This window comes from Poecile atricapillus, chromosome 2 (assembly GCF_030490865.1).
Source record: "Poecile atricapillus isolate bPoeAtr1 chromosome 2, bPoeAtr1.hap1, whole genome shotgun sequence".
NCBI lineage: Eukaryota > Metazoa > Chordata > Aves > Passeriformes > Paridae > Poecile > Poecile atricapillus.
The window spans coordinates 48,761,121-48,777,337 of NC_081250.1; the positions used below are offsets into that span (position 1 = coordinate 48,761,121).

Consider the following 16,217-nt stretch of genomic DNA (forward strand, 5'->3'; position numbering starts at 1 on the left):
CATTCCAAGAACATGATTACAGCTACTCTTACAGAAAAACCTCTGCTTAGACCAGAGTACTCAACTGTGTAGCCACAAAGTTACAAAAGCAAAGGGGCCTGTAATGCACCTGTCTATGTTTTATTTTATAACAGTTCTTAAAGAGACTGGGGCATAATGCACAATAAATATCTGGGATTCATATTTTATCAAGCAAGCAGAAAGGTCTGCTTCCTTCTCAGTGTCTTGATGGGATCCTCTATCAAGTGTATTATAGACTTTAAACAGAGTCCATAGTAACTCCATTTGTCTTCTTTGTTGATGATGGCACAGTGCCACACAATCCCTGGAAATTATTCTTCAGTACAGGTGTGAGGCTGAGAGGCAGACAAGACAAGCACTTTTTATTATTTTATTCTTACTGTTAAAAATCAAATGGCTAAGCAGCTCTGGACAGAAATTTAGCTATTACAAGGTCAGGACTCACTTTCCTGATGTATAGCATCAACAATGCTCAGTTTAAAGCACCAGGAAAACTTCAACTCCCAGCACAGCTGTTGTCAAAAAAAAAAAAATCCTTAAAACACTTGAGTCTTGTTTAACCTTTAAACATACTGGCAACAAACCTACCAGATCAAAAAATTATGTAATATTACCTACAAGTCAGTGTCCTTGGAGATTTCTGCAGGGAAGATTTCCATTAGGGTGCTCTGTATGACTAACTGTTGTTCATGAAATGAGTATGTCACTTTTCCAGTTTCCAAGAGCCTTTTAAAGTCTCAACTGGAAAATGTGCATCAGTTCTGCCAGTGCACTAGATATACTGGGAGTTGCTGCTCTTGTCTTTAATTACATTAGCAAACACAGAAAACTATTAACATGCAGCAATATCCTGCAGTGGATACCATCAGGTAATAATTTTCATGTCAGTTAACGAGATGTGATAAATCTCAGGCTTCCAACTAATGTTTGTTATTTGATCTGCAACCACAAAGAAAGTCTCCGTACACCAGTACAGGAGTTTTGGCATCTACAGGTTTATGGTGGCCAGCACGAGGTGTGCCTTTGATTCCTTTTTATTAATTTTAAGCTCTCTTCTTCCTAATCTTTTCACACTAGAGGGATAGAATTGGCTGAAGTCACGTCTACAGATATTTCTTTTGTTTCTCCCTTTAATGATAGGCTGATAAAGATTATTTGAGTTTTCTTAACTAGAGGAATCGAGACTTACTGTTCTTAAAGGACCTGGTACTTCAGAATACACTCCTTGGTGAAATATAGCCACTACCTTTGACAACAGAAAATAAACAGCATGGTGTATTTCAGTTAATAAGTTCCATGTGTACCATGGGCAATTCTAGCATTTGTGTAAGAAAGAAGACATCCACATTTTTCAGTGAATACAGAATGATTGCCAGGGAATGCATTTATGAACACTGAATGGCTCTAGCGTGACTCTGGCTCATGAGGTTATACATTGCACTAACCCTGAAGAATGAAATTTCCCCCATGTAATTTGATTGCTAGTCTTTAAAATCAATTTTCTCCATGCTTAAAAGCCAAACATCATGTATCATTTATGCAAGCATTTGGGATTCTCTGTTAAATCTACACACAGGGAAATAACTTTTTTTATTCCCATATGTTGTTCTTTGTCTTTCTTGGACAGTAACTTTTCAACTTCCTAAATGCAGCTAAAGTAGTTCACAAGGAACTTCTCTGCAACACCCAGACAGTGAAGGTCCTCTGCTTCACTGTACTTGGCTGTAAAATTCACATAAATTGTTTTAAAACTAAGTTTCCTAAAAGAACATGTTTTAAAAAGGAAGGTTTTAAGTTTTGCAATTTAAAAAAAAACCCTTGAAAATAATTTTGAGCACAACAGAGCTCAGTATACATTTTTTTTACTGTTAGCAGCCTGAAAAATTTGAGGTGCACTTAGTAGTTCTTATTTCAGTGAGCTGGAATAATCATGTTTATTAACTATTTATTCATTCATCAATCCTTTTATTAAAATATCAAACCAACATGCTTCTCAATCCCTGCCACTTGCCGAGACAGAAGTCATTAAAACTTCCAGCTCTCCTTCTCAAAAATTTTGATAGCCAACACAGCAGATGGAAAACTTACCAGAAAGTATAATTTAAACTGACTAATACCAGACTAATCATCATAAGGACTATCATAATGATGGCATTACTCATGAACATACTTATTTTGTTAAAATCTTCCCACTTGGAAATGAAGAGATCTGGTGCACTGGAGTACTGCAAGATCAAAGAAAGGACAAGCAGGCTTTATATTGGTATGTGGGGTCCAGGTTAGGACATTTTTCACAGCACCCAAAACATGCATGGAATTTTTTGCCCCTGCAACCAGACTGCCTTTTTGTCATAGATTTTCTTTGAAGGCCTGACTCTTGGGCTGTTATCTAAAGGGTTTTGGGTACTTCAAACATGTTTAGAGCGGGGGTTTTGCTGGATGCAACATGTTACGGCAGTACTCTTGGCCTTCATGGCTGCCCTTTGAAGACCCCCCATGCAAGCTCTCCACACACACTCTAATTAGAAGTGATGTATCTGTGATCCATTTGCTAAGATTCATAAGCAAGGCACTACTAAAGGCTTGACTATAGCAGTGCAAGCAGTATAGAGGTAAAAAAAAAAAAATATACCACATGATTAATCCAACTTTGACTCTTTCTATATCTGTAATTTGAAGAGTAACAAGGCTTAGGTACCCACCTCACACAAACCTGGGGAGAATTGGATTAATTAATGACTGCAGAGGGCCTTAAAACTTCACAGTCTTACATGCAGTAAGTTACTATCTATAACAGGAAGCCACTTCTCTCTTTCCTAATATTGAAAAAATACATTGTCCACCACCACAACCACTGGCATCATCCTAAAATCACCTTAAATCCAGCAAGGGGTGCTCCACCCAAAAAGCTCAGCTAAAACATAGATTGCTGTTGACATTAAACATACAGCTTGCTGAAATTCACTGCACTGTGATGCTTGCTAACACCTGTAATAGCAGAGAGAGAGAGAGCAATGGAGTGGATATGAGAGAGAGAGGGAGAGACATCTAACATTTCCGATCTTTAAAAATGCTCCCTCCCAATTGCATTTAAAATGTCTGCCACAAAGCATACTTTTATTTAGGTCCTGCCACTCGAAAATGCTAACCCAATGAACCACAACAGCCTCCTTCTATGGGAAATTCAAATGCTCACCACTTGCCTGTTTTTAGAACTCAGATATCTAAAGGTAACAGAAGCAATATACTCCGGAGCCACTTTCAGCACACTTTTCCAGCCTGTTTCCAAGCTTTTCTAGCTGCAGCTTGTGATAGAAACTGGACTATTTTGGTAATAACTTTCCCTTTGGTAATTTTTAGCATTTTGCCTCATCTGAATTCTGCTTCAAAACCCCAAGATTTTTTGGTTTTTCACAAGCTCTTTTGTAATGTGCCAAAGCCTCTTATATTTCATATAAGAAACTTGTTGCAAAGAGGCTTTTGAAGCTCTTGAACAACTTGGCAATTCCACCATGTATAGCCTGTGACAGTATTTACATCAGACCAACAAACACACTGAAAGCAAAACAGAAACTGAAGGACCTCTGCTTTTACTGGAATCATCTCAGCCAAGAAAGAAGTGAGGCTAAAAGCATTTAGATGTAGCTAGCTATTTACTAACAAGCAAGTGAGACAACACATACCTTAAAGCTATTCTGCCAAAAAACCACAACTTGGACACTTGAAATTCCTAAAGCAGATAATAGTACTATTAGCTCTGCAACATTTGAACAGTTTTAATTTAAAAGGACACTGCCCAATGTGATTTTCAAAAATAGTTTTAATTGGATTTATTCCCATATTCCTCCTAAATGGCAGAATTCCCACTGAGATAGGATATAAACCATTAAAATGCTGACATTTTTCTTTGGTTGTTTTTTTTTTCCCTTTTATTACCTCATCATTACAGTATTATAGCAAATTGTGATTTTCTTCTTTTTCTTCTGGAACATCAGGTATTGCTCACAAATGTTTCAGATTTAAGTATTTTCCTTAGCAATATACCTTGTTGTGCAAGTTCTGATTTTTTGGTAAGGGCAAGAATTTTAATGTCTGCTTCATTTTATTCCTTTCAGAATATAATCATCAACAGCATGACTGACTCTTTCTGATGGTAGAAGTACAGTTCTTTAATCAGTCATTTCAAAAAAATGATGCAGCTCCATGTTTAACCTCTGCCCTTTGTTCTCAGTGTCTTGAGGCTACAGGCCCAAAACAACAAAACCCATGAGAAGTAGTCTCTGCAGAAGAACACTTAAAAAGATTTGATCCACCCTGAAAGAATTATAAAATAATACAGCTATTTGAAATTATTGAGAGTGTCCACTTAAATCACTGCTCTTTGGCTAGCAAAGGAGAAGGAAAAAAGAAGTAAACCTAGGCCTTGTGAACATGAACATTCAAAGAAACAGGACAGACACTCCCCAGACAACATGCTGGGCCTGATCTCTCCTCTACCCTTCTCCCTGCAACTCTCATCACCTCACACTCCAGAAGCCAACCTCCACACCTCTAAACCTCCTCTGAGACCCTCCGTGCCAATCTGCTTTCCCTGTCATCTCCAGCTCCACAGGGAAAGTCCAGCTGCAATGTTGTTGTGGGAGGGGGGCAAAACTGTCTGACTACCGGCGAAGGTATGGCACTAAAGAGGCAATTAAAATAACTACTCACATCTTGTGCAAATATTCTCTCCCTCACTCTCTGATACTCCTCTTCTCTCTCTTCAATTGATTTACTTCGTCTGTCATCTCTAAATGGAAGAATTCTGTTTTGCTGAGCAGAAAGAAAACCAGGAGGGTTATATAAGTTGAGCTGTTAAAAACTGCCATTAAGTAACTGTCATCTGAGAATAATAAATGTTCACTTAAACAAATGAAGCACAAAAATGATAGCTGTTGTTCCTGCACAAAGAACCCTGCAAGACTGGGCACTCAAGGATTTCCACTTAGATATTGTTCATAGAGCAGGTGGCCAAAAGGAGGCTTCTGCACAGCTTCTGTGGACCCACCATCCTAAAAACGGGTGCTCTCACCCCAGGTCTAAGTGCCATTGTTCTCAACTGCTAACATTTCTTGGTTCTGCTACCAGCTGTGAGGAGCAGGATGGCAGGCAGTGATGGGCTACCTAAGAAATCAAGGAAGAAAGAGGGTAACTAGGCTGCAAGAGATAAACTGTAAACCCTAAAAGAAGCCCACAAAGTCTGTGTGTGCAAGGAGAAGCCCCAGACATTGAGCACAACAGTTTTAACCATTTTCACACCCTATGGAACCCTCTACTGAAGTTTTGCTGGGAAAAGAAAGGCCATTTTTGCCTCTTGGTAAACCACAGTGTGGGAAATGGCTGTGTCAAGGGAAGGAGGAGAGGAGACAAGCCTCATCGGGAAATGTTTCCTTGACAAGTGGGTTTCAAGGGCTGGTCCTTCTCCCCCTGCACCCCAGCACTTGGTGAGATAGGTCATGCTGCTTTCCTTTGATTGATCCCCATGGTCACCACAACCTGAAATTGCCTGGGGTTTGTTTACAAAGCCAACTCAGATGCAGCACAACTGGCAAGGCTGCCATGTACAACTGCAAGTCAAGATAAAAAGGGTGAAAAAAGGAAAGAAAAAAATCAGTCCTTTACTAAAAACATGAAGGGAAGTGGCAACAAGAGACTCACTGGTTGGTTCCTCCACCAATATAACCCTAGCAATGAAAGCATATGCTGTCCTCTTACCTGTGAGAATTTTCTCATAAAAGCAAATCACATCAGAACCGTTTCAGATTTTTTTTTTTTTTCTTTTTTTTGTTAATCTATTCCACATACACAGTTTGCACTGGATTGAAACAGCACAACACCCGCTTTTAAAGGCAGCACAAACAAACACATTTCCCTGGCGCTCCCCTGTTCATCAAGCTCACCTAGGTTAAGGTAGTGTTATGGCACAGGCAACACAGGGGGAAACGTCTGCCACAGTACATGCACAAGCAAGTAAGTTACACAGACAGTAAAAGGTGGTGAGGGCACAGGAGGAGGAAGGGAAGCAGAAGATGAACCTCACTTATTTTTGGTCAAAACGTAATTTAGGATGGCTTAAAAAAAAAAAAAGTCAACCTGGCCTCACCATCGCATCTTTGGGGCTTTTTATTTTTTTACGCTTTTTTTTTTCCCCCTCTCTCCTTTGTGGGCTACATCAGTTCATCACTGGTCCATACTGAAATCCAACTCTGAATGGGTACAACGGAAGAAGGAAGCTACAGGGAGCGCAACAACTGCCGTAGTTAGGCAAGACATTGAGGAATGCGACTGACACAGCCTTCCACGCAGCCCGGAGCCACGGCATTCCCCCTCCCGTGGGCATGCAGCAAATCCTGCGCCAAGCAAACCACCCATGCAGACCCACACACTGCCACGGCTGAAGCGGCCACGCTGGGGCTCGATGCCACCCACGGTGGTATGTGTGCCAAAGGAGGCGGGGAGGGGCAGGAGGGCAGGGGAGGAGGAGAGCAACAACAAAAGAACAACAATAACATCAGTCAGCCCACCTTCAAAAACAGAACAAATTTCAGCAACTCTCGAACCGAGAACCAACCTGATTGTCTTCTTTATCAATACTAGAGTTATCTCGCTTCAAGATAAATCGCTTCTGGGATTCTTCACCTTTTTCATCTTTTAAATGTTCAGAAAACCTTTGCTCTGGTCTGCCAGCAAAGTAAAACATAGCAATAAAAAAATCTTTCTTTTGGTTTTGCTTTGATCTTTATTTCTCAGTGCTCTTTGTTTTCACAGAGGCATTCAGTGCAAAAGCAGTTAACATTTGTGAGATGCTGCCTATAGCTGTCTGAGGCTGCTGTATCGTTGCTAACTGTTATTGCTATAAATAGCTTTTGTTGTTGTTGTGTAGCAAGGAATGGGAATCCAAAGTCTCAGTCACTGAAATATTTAGACTCTCCTCACTGTGACTCAAGGACAGGGAAAACAAATTACCATACTGTATGTTAATTTGCTTCCTTCAGTAGCTGGGATCTCCGGCAACATTGCCGCTTAGTAAAGCCTATCCATCTTGAAAAGCAAGGAAAAACTACTAGAAGTCTTAAAAAACACAAAACCAAAACGAGACACCCAAGAGTTTCCTCATTCCTAGTAAACAAAACTGGTAAAGGGAGGAACTGATGATGTTTTGCTTAAACAAAAATTTATCTCATCACCACTAAGTGGGAAAAATACTCCAGAACAATCACAGATCATCAATTACTTCACTGATTTAAACTCATTTATTTATTTATTTTAAAAGCCAAACCCCAGGGTTTTGGCTCAACATTTTCAGGTTTATAAGCTGTTGTGATGCCGCTCCACGTTCTCACCCTGTGCAAAAAGCAGTATCTTATACTAGCAGTATCACCTTGTGTAAAAAGAGAACTTTAAGAAGCAAGTTTTGTGGCCAGATTGGTCACTGCCAATGCCTCGTAGCTGTCAATAAATATCACTCCAGCCTACACCACTCCCAGAGTGGTAACGTTTTAAGCCTGCAGTGTTTAAACCTGCAGTGTCTTAAGCCCAAGCACATCAACAGGGTGACCAATGGCCTCAAAAACTGAGCTCACATCCATACGCTGCTATCACCCGACTGCGGGGCTATTACTGCACAGTGTTTTAAAAGCAGTGACACACCGAGAGATTTGTCAGGGAACACAAGCCTTGTGCTCAGTGCTGAGAGAGCTGCCAACAGCAGTGGTGGTAGGAGATGCTCATGTTAGATGCCTACACAAACGAGACATGAAGCTTTCACTGACATCAACAGAAACAATGTTGAAGAAATCAAAAGGTAGAATTTAAAGAAGTCAGTGCTTTTGCATGTAAGAGTCCTCTACAAACTTTAAAATAATCTCTCAGCTTATTCTTATTTCACAACAGAAAATTAAACCAGATGCATAAATCAGCAACCATTTTGTTGTTACAGCATTATGGATTTCAAATCAAAATACAGCACATATTCACACCATAATTGCAGTCCATAACCATTCATTGTCAGATATACAGGAAACATTTGTAATAATCTTTAACAGTAAGGTAGACCAGCTATCCTGCCTCTCTTTCCGTATGAATTTTGAGCACTTCCACTTCTGCTCACAATTTGCATTTTTGTGACAAAGCAACAAAACACATGATCCCAGTTTCCACAGATTTTGAGAATTCAAGAAATCTCTGACCACCATCATAGCTATAGGGCCCAAATCACTAGATTCTCTGGATGCCCTACTAGCCTTCTTTAGGAAAAGCCCAGAGGACAATGCTTTCTGCATAGTAGTTTCATAATCTAATGGGTCATTCATTATGTTTCCTCATAAACAGAAAGGCTACAAAGCCCCATTAATGGATTGCTAGGTGGGTTGCCCTCCCTTTGCTCCCATTAATAAGCACTATGCCTGCACAGCCAGAAATGAAGATTCATTCACTCAAACATAGGACTTTTTCAGCTTTCACAGGACTATCTTAGAATTGTTATTTTTCTAGTTTGACATCCTAAAGCACATACAAAATTTCTGCATCTGTACCATCAGTGTAAAATTTACAGCTGTAAACTATCTACTGAGCGTCTAATAAACCACATGCAAAGAAAAATAAATTAATTAGATTTTAAAATTCAGGAAAAAAACCTCATTAGAAAGAAAAAAAACAGAAAAAAGCTTGAAAATTTTTGAAAAAATGTCTCCTCCAATTACTAACTTATTTAAACAGTGACATGATTTTCATAATTCATAGCATTATTTTAAATTTTAAATCCCATTTTCACTTCATTTACTATTTATAAAATGTTTCTATTTTTCATAAGAGAAAGGGAAAAGTGTAAGATCAAACCACAAGTCAAAATTAATGATTCAGTATGTGCCTGTTAATAAAATTAATCTACAAGCCCAGTAGGTGATCAATTTCCCATTGTGAAAAGAAATTTGCATGGGCTGAGAGACTCTGCAAATGTGCAGAGCACTCTGGAGCGCCGGGGTACCTTCAGCACAATGAGAAGGTCCACCCTACAAGCCATCATCTCCGCAGCTCTGGGCCACTGTTAGCAGCAAGGTCACAAAGAGCACGACCAGATCAGTTCATAGGGATGCAAAGCCTGAGGAAAGACTGCCATGTGAGATTTAGGACACCACACCAACAAGTGTCCTCAGGCACACCAACCTGCAGGCCTCCCTCAAACATTGAAAATCATCAGTAGAAAGAAACATAGACTAATTGTTTTAAAGAAGATAGTCACACATGTGCTTGTGTTTGTAATACTGTCTACTGCATTTTATTTTTTAACACCTATTGCAAAAATAAATTATTAGCAGGATACAGATGGCAAACAACGTTTAAAACCAGTAAGGGAAACCAAATGTTCGGAATCACTTGGGTAGAGAACAGGTTGACTTTGAAAAGGTCCGTGTCTGTTCCACTGATGGAAGCCAGTGTAAACTTCACATTCCCAGCTTTAAAGTTCCCTATTACAGCATAATGCATTTACTGTAAGGAACCAGAGACATTGTGGTTATTCTGGGGAAATCTGTTACATTAGTTTCTGAATTTGCAGGTGAATCAACTGCTTAAAAACAAAGAAAATAATGCACAGTTTTGTGTAAGATGCAGTGCAGTGTCAATATGCTAACAGTATATAATTACAATAATATAGCAGATGCAATGAATTAATCTCGTGTGAGTCCTAAATTAATAACAATCACATTTACTCTTCTGAGCTTTTTTTAGTTGATACTGCCACAAGTAGTCAGCACAATACATCAGATTGTGTTCATGCATGTAAGAGAATGAATTTATCAAGATTATTTTTAGTATGGCATGAACTAAGTTCTTACTGAAGTCAAAGAAATATTTACAATTATTATTATTATTACTACTACAAGACCACGAAAAAATCAGGAACTTCTTCACTATTACCACACGGAATATCTAAATTATGTCTTCAAATCATAAAAAAAATAAAAATTGTTCAATTTTAAAAATGGGACTTGCACAGCCTTTTTGAAGAGACACCGAGAACTTCTGAAGGCATTATCACTAACTCAAGTACTCTTCACTATTTAGGGATCTTCCAAATAAATTCAAAATCACACACAAAACAACCTAAAATACCGGTACTATACTGGTGGGTTGACCATGAATAACAGTAGACCCACCTATGTGGTAAGAGACATGTGCAAGAAATATATGCAAATATTTGCCTACAATCAATGCTGTCTATGACAATGCTGTCCTGTATGACAGGATCTCATTTAGCCCATTCGTTATTTAATTTACCCTCCATGGAATTAGTACATCACTTGAGAATCTCAAAGCCTACTACTCCAGACAAAGAAGTTTAAGGAGGAAATACTTTTTCAATCAATAAGATTTTTTTAAATTTGAGGACCCTACTGAAAAAAAACCAAAAAGTATGATCCAGTTATACATGAAAGGCTCAGAAACCTACACAAAGAGAGGGGAAAGCACACAGGCTAAAAAGATGCAAAATCCGGTGCATTTTTTCTTTGTTTTGGTTTTAGCTAATATATAACCTTTTGATCATTCAAATTTTTATTGCTTGACAACATGGGTGGAAACAAGACATCTGTGCCCTGAAAACACAACTTCACAAGACCACAATTGCATATGAATTCATTTCATATTTCCTAACAGTTGTCAGTAGCTTAGTCACCTTTCTGGCAATGTGGTTCTGAACAAAATGCACAACATATTTCTTCCTTCCCTGTAAAGGTTTTGATCAGGCACTACAAATGTTTAACAGAGATTGGACCGGGGAGTAACTTAGCGCATCCTCAGCTGTGCAGTTCCCTTCTCACTCCCAGATCTGCCAGAAAGCAGAGGCCCTTTGAGCAGCCAAGACAGCCTCTCCTCTCCATCCTGCCCAGAAAGGTAGCACCACGATATTCAGGTAGGAGGCAGCAGGATATATCCAGGTAGCCAACTTCAGTAGCTGTCCTGCAGCAGCCAAATATTTCACCATTAAAAGATGCCCAAAACTCTCTGAGCATCTGTGAACTTCTGCAAAGCCTGCTCCCAACACTTTAGACCATTTCCTATTTTTTTTTTCCCCACAGTAAAAAGAGATCACTTTTTGTCAAGTGATCAGTTTAACCAAAGGCCAGACACAGTATATAACAGGCATCATTAAACCTACTATCCAGTGTTTTTCCCTGGCTCAGGAGCACTTCTACACACTTGTGTGCAGTATCAGGTCCAGACTTGGGGAGAGTACCCAGGTAAAATCTCAGGGCAATACTGTGTCCCCCGTTCTTGTGGCTGTGCTCCTTCCCAGGCAGATAATGACCATGTCAAATCTTTCAGCCTAATTTTTGTGTTGGCAGCATACTGTAATGGTCACTTCAAGAGGAAGTGAAGTTTCTAATTTCTATGCTTGCAATTATTTCGTTGTGAGGGTGACCAAACACTGTCACCCAGACAGGTGGTGGGGTCTCCATCCTAAGGATGGTCCTGGACGTGGTCTTGGGCAACTGGGTCCAGGTGGTGCTGCTTGGCCAGGAATTGGACAAAATGACTTCCAAAATCCTTCCATCCTGAACTATGCTGTCATTTTGTGAAACACTGAATCAGTTATACGGTAACAAATCCGTAGTGGAACAAACCTTTTAGGTGGTTTTTGTGTCTCTTCTTTCTAAGTTGGCCATTTTCCTTTCTGATGTTATTGTTCCTTAAATGCTATGGGCAATCCTTACTTAAACAAGGCCCCAGAGGCATTTTTCTGGACTCATTCCTTACAGTTAAGTTTGTATTTTGGAAATAGTAAAGCTAGAGTAAACAGCTAAGTATTTCTGTGTGTCAGGAAGGAAAAAAAATAAAAAAGAAGCTTTGTGATGGCATTAGATGATCTTTTCTCTTCTATCGTTATGGTGATTTTAATGTGAGCCACTTCTGTTCACCTCAGTAGAGTTCCTCTCAATTTATCTCTGGATGACAGAAAACAGAGTTCATCCCTCAGGCATATTTTCTACATGGGCTCTTTAAGGAGAATTCCCCATTACATGCTCATTTAATGCTTTTGATTCTGAGTCAGCCCTTGTAAGTGGTAATGAAAAAACCCTAAGCCCTAACTACCTTAACCAGGTATTCACTATTTAATCAAATTACAGATTTTAAAAACATATTGCAGAATGGTAATAGCTATTATGATACACAGACTAAGGAAGGAGCAGGGCATTTCCTTGCGTCTGCCAAGCAAACTAATGCAGTTTCATAGACCTCTATTTGCACAGGAGATAAGAAATTAAATACTAGGAGGGGGGAAAAAACCCTGTACTCATTTAAAATAAGTAAATTAGCTTTGAAATAACTGTCTAAGAGTCAGGAAGCACAGACCCCACGCCAAAAGGACAAATGGAAAGAGACAAGCATGAGCTTTGAATGTTACAATTCTGAAGACTTAGTCACAGCTCACAAACAGTCTGTTATTGTCAGGGCTGACTTCTATACAGCACATAAATCTTTATTATGAGGCATATGTTTCTGACAGCCTCACAGCACACAGCCTGTTGCAAGATGCCTTTCAAAAGAAGCAGCAGCCTCACCACGTGTGGAAAAGATGGGTTTGCCATTAAAGTGCCTGATGCAGTTAAAAAAATCTAGCAAGCACTTAGTGTATGTCATTTCCAAAATACCTATCTCAGAGGTAATAGCCAAGCCGTTGTCTCAAAGAACTCCACACAGGAATGCAAGGTCAAAAGGAGAGATCACTGGGATGGGTAGGAGCCAAAAAAATTGAACTTTGCATTTGCAATGCAATGTTCATTTAATGCATATTACATGGGATAGCACGTTAATATTCCTCTCCTGAATGAATGGCAACAAGAAACAAAAGAATAGATAGGGTAATGGGGTTAGGAATGGGAAAAACACCACGCAGGGTACCCTCAGAATCACCATCTGGCAAACAAAATTAATAACTGACAAAAAGGATCTTACAGAAGAATGCCATGAGGAGAGCCACGGAGTAGCAAGAGCTGGAGAGAGCCACTGCTGCAGACAGGATTCGAAGAAGTTGTGAAGATTTGGGGCACTCTTATGCAGGTGCTCTGATGGTTCAACAGTGTTTTCTTGTTATTTACACTTGTCTTCAATTAAACTGATTGCTCAGTCCAACATCATGTTGGCCTCTATTTTGAAGGCATGCTGTGACACAGTATGGTGGCCTTTCCTGCTGTACTAGTTTGTGAGCATCCACTGTATCTGCCTGCTGTGTGTTTTTTTTGTTTTAGGCTGAAGGCTCTCCTAGGGTTCTACATTACTACCCTAGTAAAACTATGTAAGCATTACTGTCTCTTTGCTTTACTCCTTGAGGGGCAAAAATCTATTATCTGCAGTACAAATGCTTGTTTTGATTGTAGTGGCACAGGAAAATATTCTGAGAGTTAGAGAATTTACAGAACTTGGAAGCAAATATCACCACTGTCAAAAGGTTCACCTAACTTAGTGAAAAAGGCAGAATTCCTGCCCATCAGTTTAAATTAGTGGATTCAATTCTATCAGAACAACATTTTTCAAGAATGAGGGCCCAAAATTACACCCTTCAAATATGTTTCATTTATTTGCGGGCTGATGGATGCTAAAGCATGGTTTCAAAAAGCTAGAATGGGAATTTAAATATAGATAATTGTTAAAGTGCAGTACAGTTATATTATCACAACTTAATACTTAAAACCTCTCAAGATGGCATTGCAAGCATTTGAAGGTAAATGCCTCATTAACAGATTGCTGCTTTTATCATATGAGTCACTAAGAACTTCTGTTATGATGGTAAAATCACATTAAAAGCTATAAAAGAAAAATCAATCCTGTACAAGACAGTTCTTCAAGGTGCTGTCTTCTCTGTAGCATAGGGGGAGAAAAATCTGCAAAAACCAATATTTTGCTATATTTTTCCCCAGCATAAAACCATATATTCTCTATTCTTTTTTTAAGAACAGCAGCTGGCCTCTAAATGTGTCCAGCAATTATTAAACAGGGATGTGGAAAATCACAAGTTATTTTCACAGGTATTCCTCCTCTCCAATTGGGGTTGCAAATAAGTCTGGCAGGACTGAAAAAAAGAGGCAGGAATGCTTCGTGAAAGCGTTTTTCCTTCAGTGACTATGAGGTTTTATTATGTCACCTTTGCCCATCCATCAAGATGCTACAGGAATCTTTTTCATGCCAAATTATCCTGTGTGTGGACCAAGCAGAGGCCCAGAACCTGAGGGATTTCAAAGATACAGTACTTAAAAGCCTCGATCTAACATTCAGGTATCATTGCACAACTCATGACCCTTACAAGCTTTCCAAAAATGTATCTCCAGAAAATCATCCTGTTTTAAGATATGGATACAAAACAGTACATTTTGGCTCCCTGAGCATCTGCTTGAGTGTAAACTTCAATATTTTGCCCAGTATCCTTGGGCCAGAACACATAGGAGAAGACTGCAGGCCAAGGACACATGCAAATGCCAGCTATTCTGACAGACAGGGCACAAGCACGACGTCATCTCTCAGGCAGGGAACATTTTAGGAGCTTCGAAATGCTCTGCTGTCCTCCTGTGATCAAACTAAGATTATTTCTTTACTGAGGGACCTGCTTCTGCTGCTCTCTCCCCAGTTGGATTTAATTCTTCATATTCAGAGTGTCTATTGAGACTGAACATCTTGCACAGTGCCAATTTATTTCCAGCTAATAGAGGCTCAAAAGTGGTAGCATAGTTTATTATGGAATTCATTAATATCTGATTTTAAGGATGTGGCATATTCTGTAAGTGGCTGAAAATTACAGTGTTGCATAACTGCTGTGATCTATTTAAAATTACACTTTTCTATTTCAGAAGTTCAAAAATTAACATGTAAGAGTGAGAGAAAAAGGAAGCAAATTCAAGCCTTGAAGACTACAGAAGATTTGAAGATGGTTCACCAAAAACCCGCAGGCTAACAAAGAACTATCGGTCCTCTTGAAATGCCTCACATGTACACATTGATACCATAACGTCTTGTTCTGACTTTTGCTTCATGCCACAGACATTTTTGCCATCTCTAGCAGGAAGAGTCATGGATCAGACGGCATACTCTGAACAATCACTGGCCCAAAGAAGAGGGCCTGTGTTTAATAAACTGTCAGAGACAACCTCACAAGGCTGCCCTGGAAGCAGCAAGCTGAAACAATGGACAAAGACTTCTCAAAACTCAAAATACTTTTTACACTTCTATGAGTCCTATTTCCTGTGTTAAAAATGAGGCAGGCTACAGAAGAGCAAAAGGCAATTATACAACCAATCTAAACCACCTCTAAAATTTACTTGCTCAAATTTCAACACTTTATTTCTGAAATGCTTAGATATAAATCCATTACTTCACCTTCTACTAAAGCACTGCTACCTCTGAAGAAAGCACAGGGGTCATCTCAGATTTACAGATCTCTCCCCAATGATATGAAAGCAAAAGTGACCGAACAGCATCTTGATTAATGAGCATTTTCTTACTACAGCTTGAAAGAGCACAAGGATTAATTACTCATGCAAGAAAGAGCTTCCTTCAACCAAATTACCTACTTGCTATTCCATAGCACTCTCTTCCTGGGCAACCTTCCATCTACCCACACAGAGCAGGTGACAGCAACCTTTTAGTTTTATTAAAACTTATGCTATTAAGTGGTGTGGACTAAAAAGATTAAAAAGAAAAAAAAATAGAAGAAGAAATACCATGTATATCTTCTGATTAACACTTAACTACTATTTCATCACAGTATAGAACAGCTGTAAAAAGCACATGTCCACCTTCATTATAAACAATTTAGTTTAAATAAATTACATTAGATGAAAATTTAATATGGGAGCTATTAGAACTGGTTCATTAACCCTAACATCTCATTTACAGAATAAGTAATTTCTTATGGGTCCAGTATACAGCTTACACTGAAGAAAGAATGAAGCCAGTATTTAAGGGTCAAATTCAACTCAACTTCAAGTGTACTACGTATCTATGTTTTTTTATCTGTATCTTTCCTGCAAAAGAGAAATATGACTAAAATGACAGAATGCATGCTGAAAATAAAAGGCTGTCTTAATTCAACTATCATTAACAAAAAGATACATTATGTTTCTTTCTAATCATGTTCTTAACCGAATCCCTGACTGATGTAAACA

General features: G+C 39.0%; 1 protein-coding gene across 29 annotated transcripts in view; it reads right to left on the bottom strand.

The window, feature by feature from the left end:
- Nucleotides 1–16,217, bottom strand: part of ARPP21 (cAMP regulated phosphoprotein 21) — a 290,359-nt gene that overhangs the window by 70,375 nt on the left and 203,767 nt on the right. For 17 of the 29 annotated variants that reach the window (XM_058830258.1, XM_058830264.1, XM_058830267.1 and 14 more), the window contains 2 exons: nt 6,632–6,740; nt 4,732–4,833 (listed from right to left, as the gene is read on the bottom strand). The exons of 3 other annotated variants lie outside the window; for them this stretch is intronic. In XM_058830258.1, the coding sequence (XP_058686241.1) occupies nt 4,732–4,833; nt 6,632–6,740 (211 nt within the window). The remainder of the gene's footprint in view (nt 1–4,731; nt 4,834–6,631; nt 6,741–16,217) is intronic. 9 more of the 29 variants (XM_058830280.1, XM_058830279.1, XM_058830274.1 and 6 more) reach the window with 1 other exon arrangement.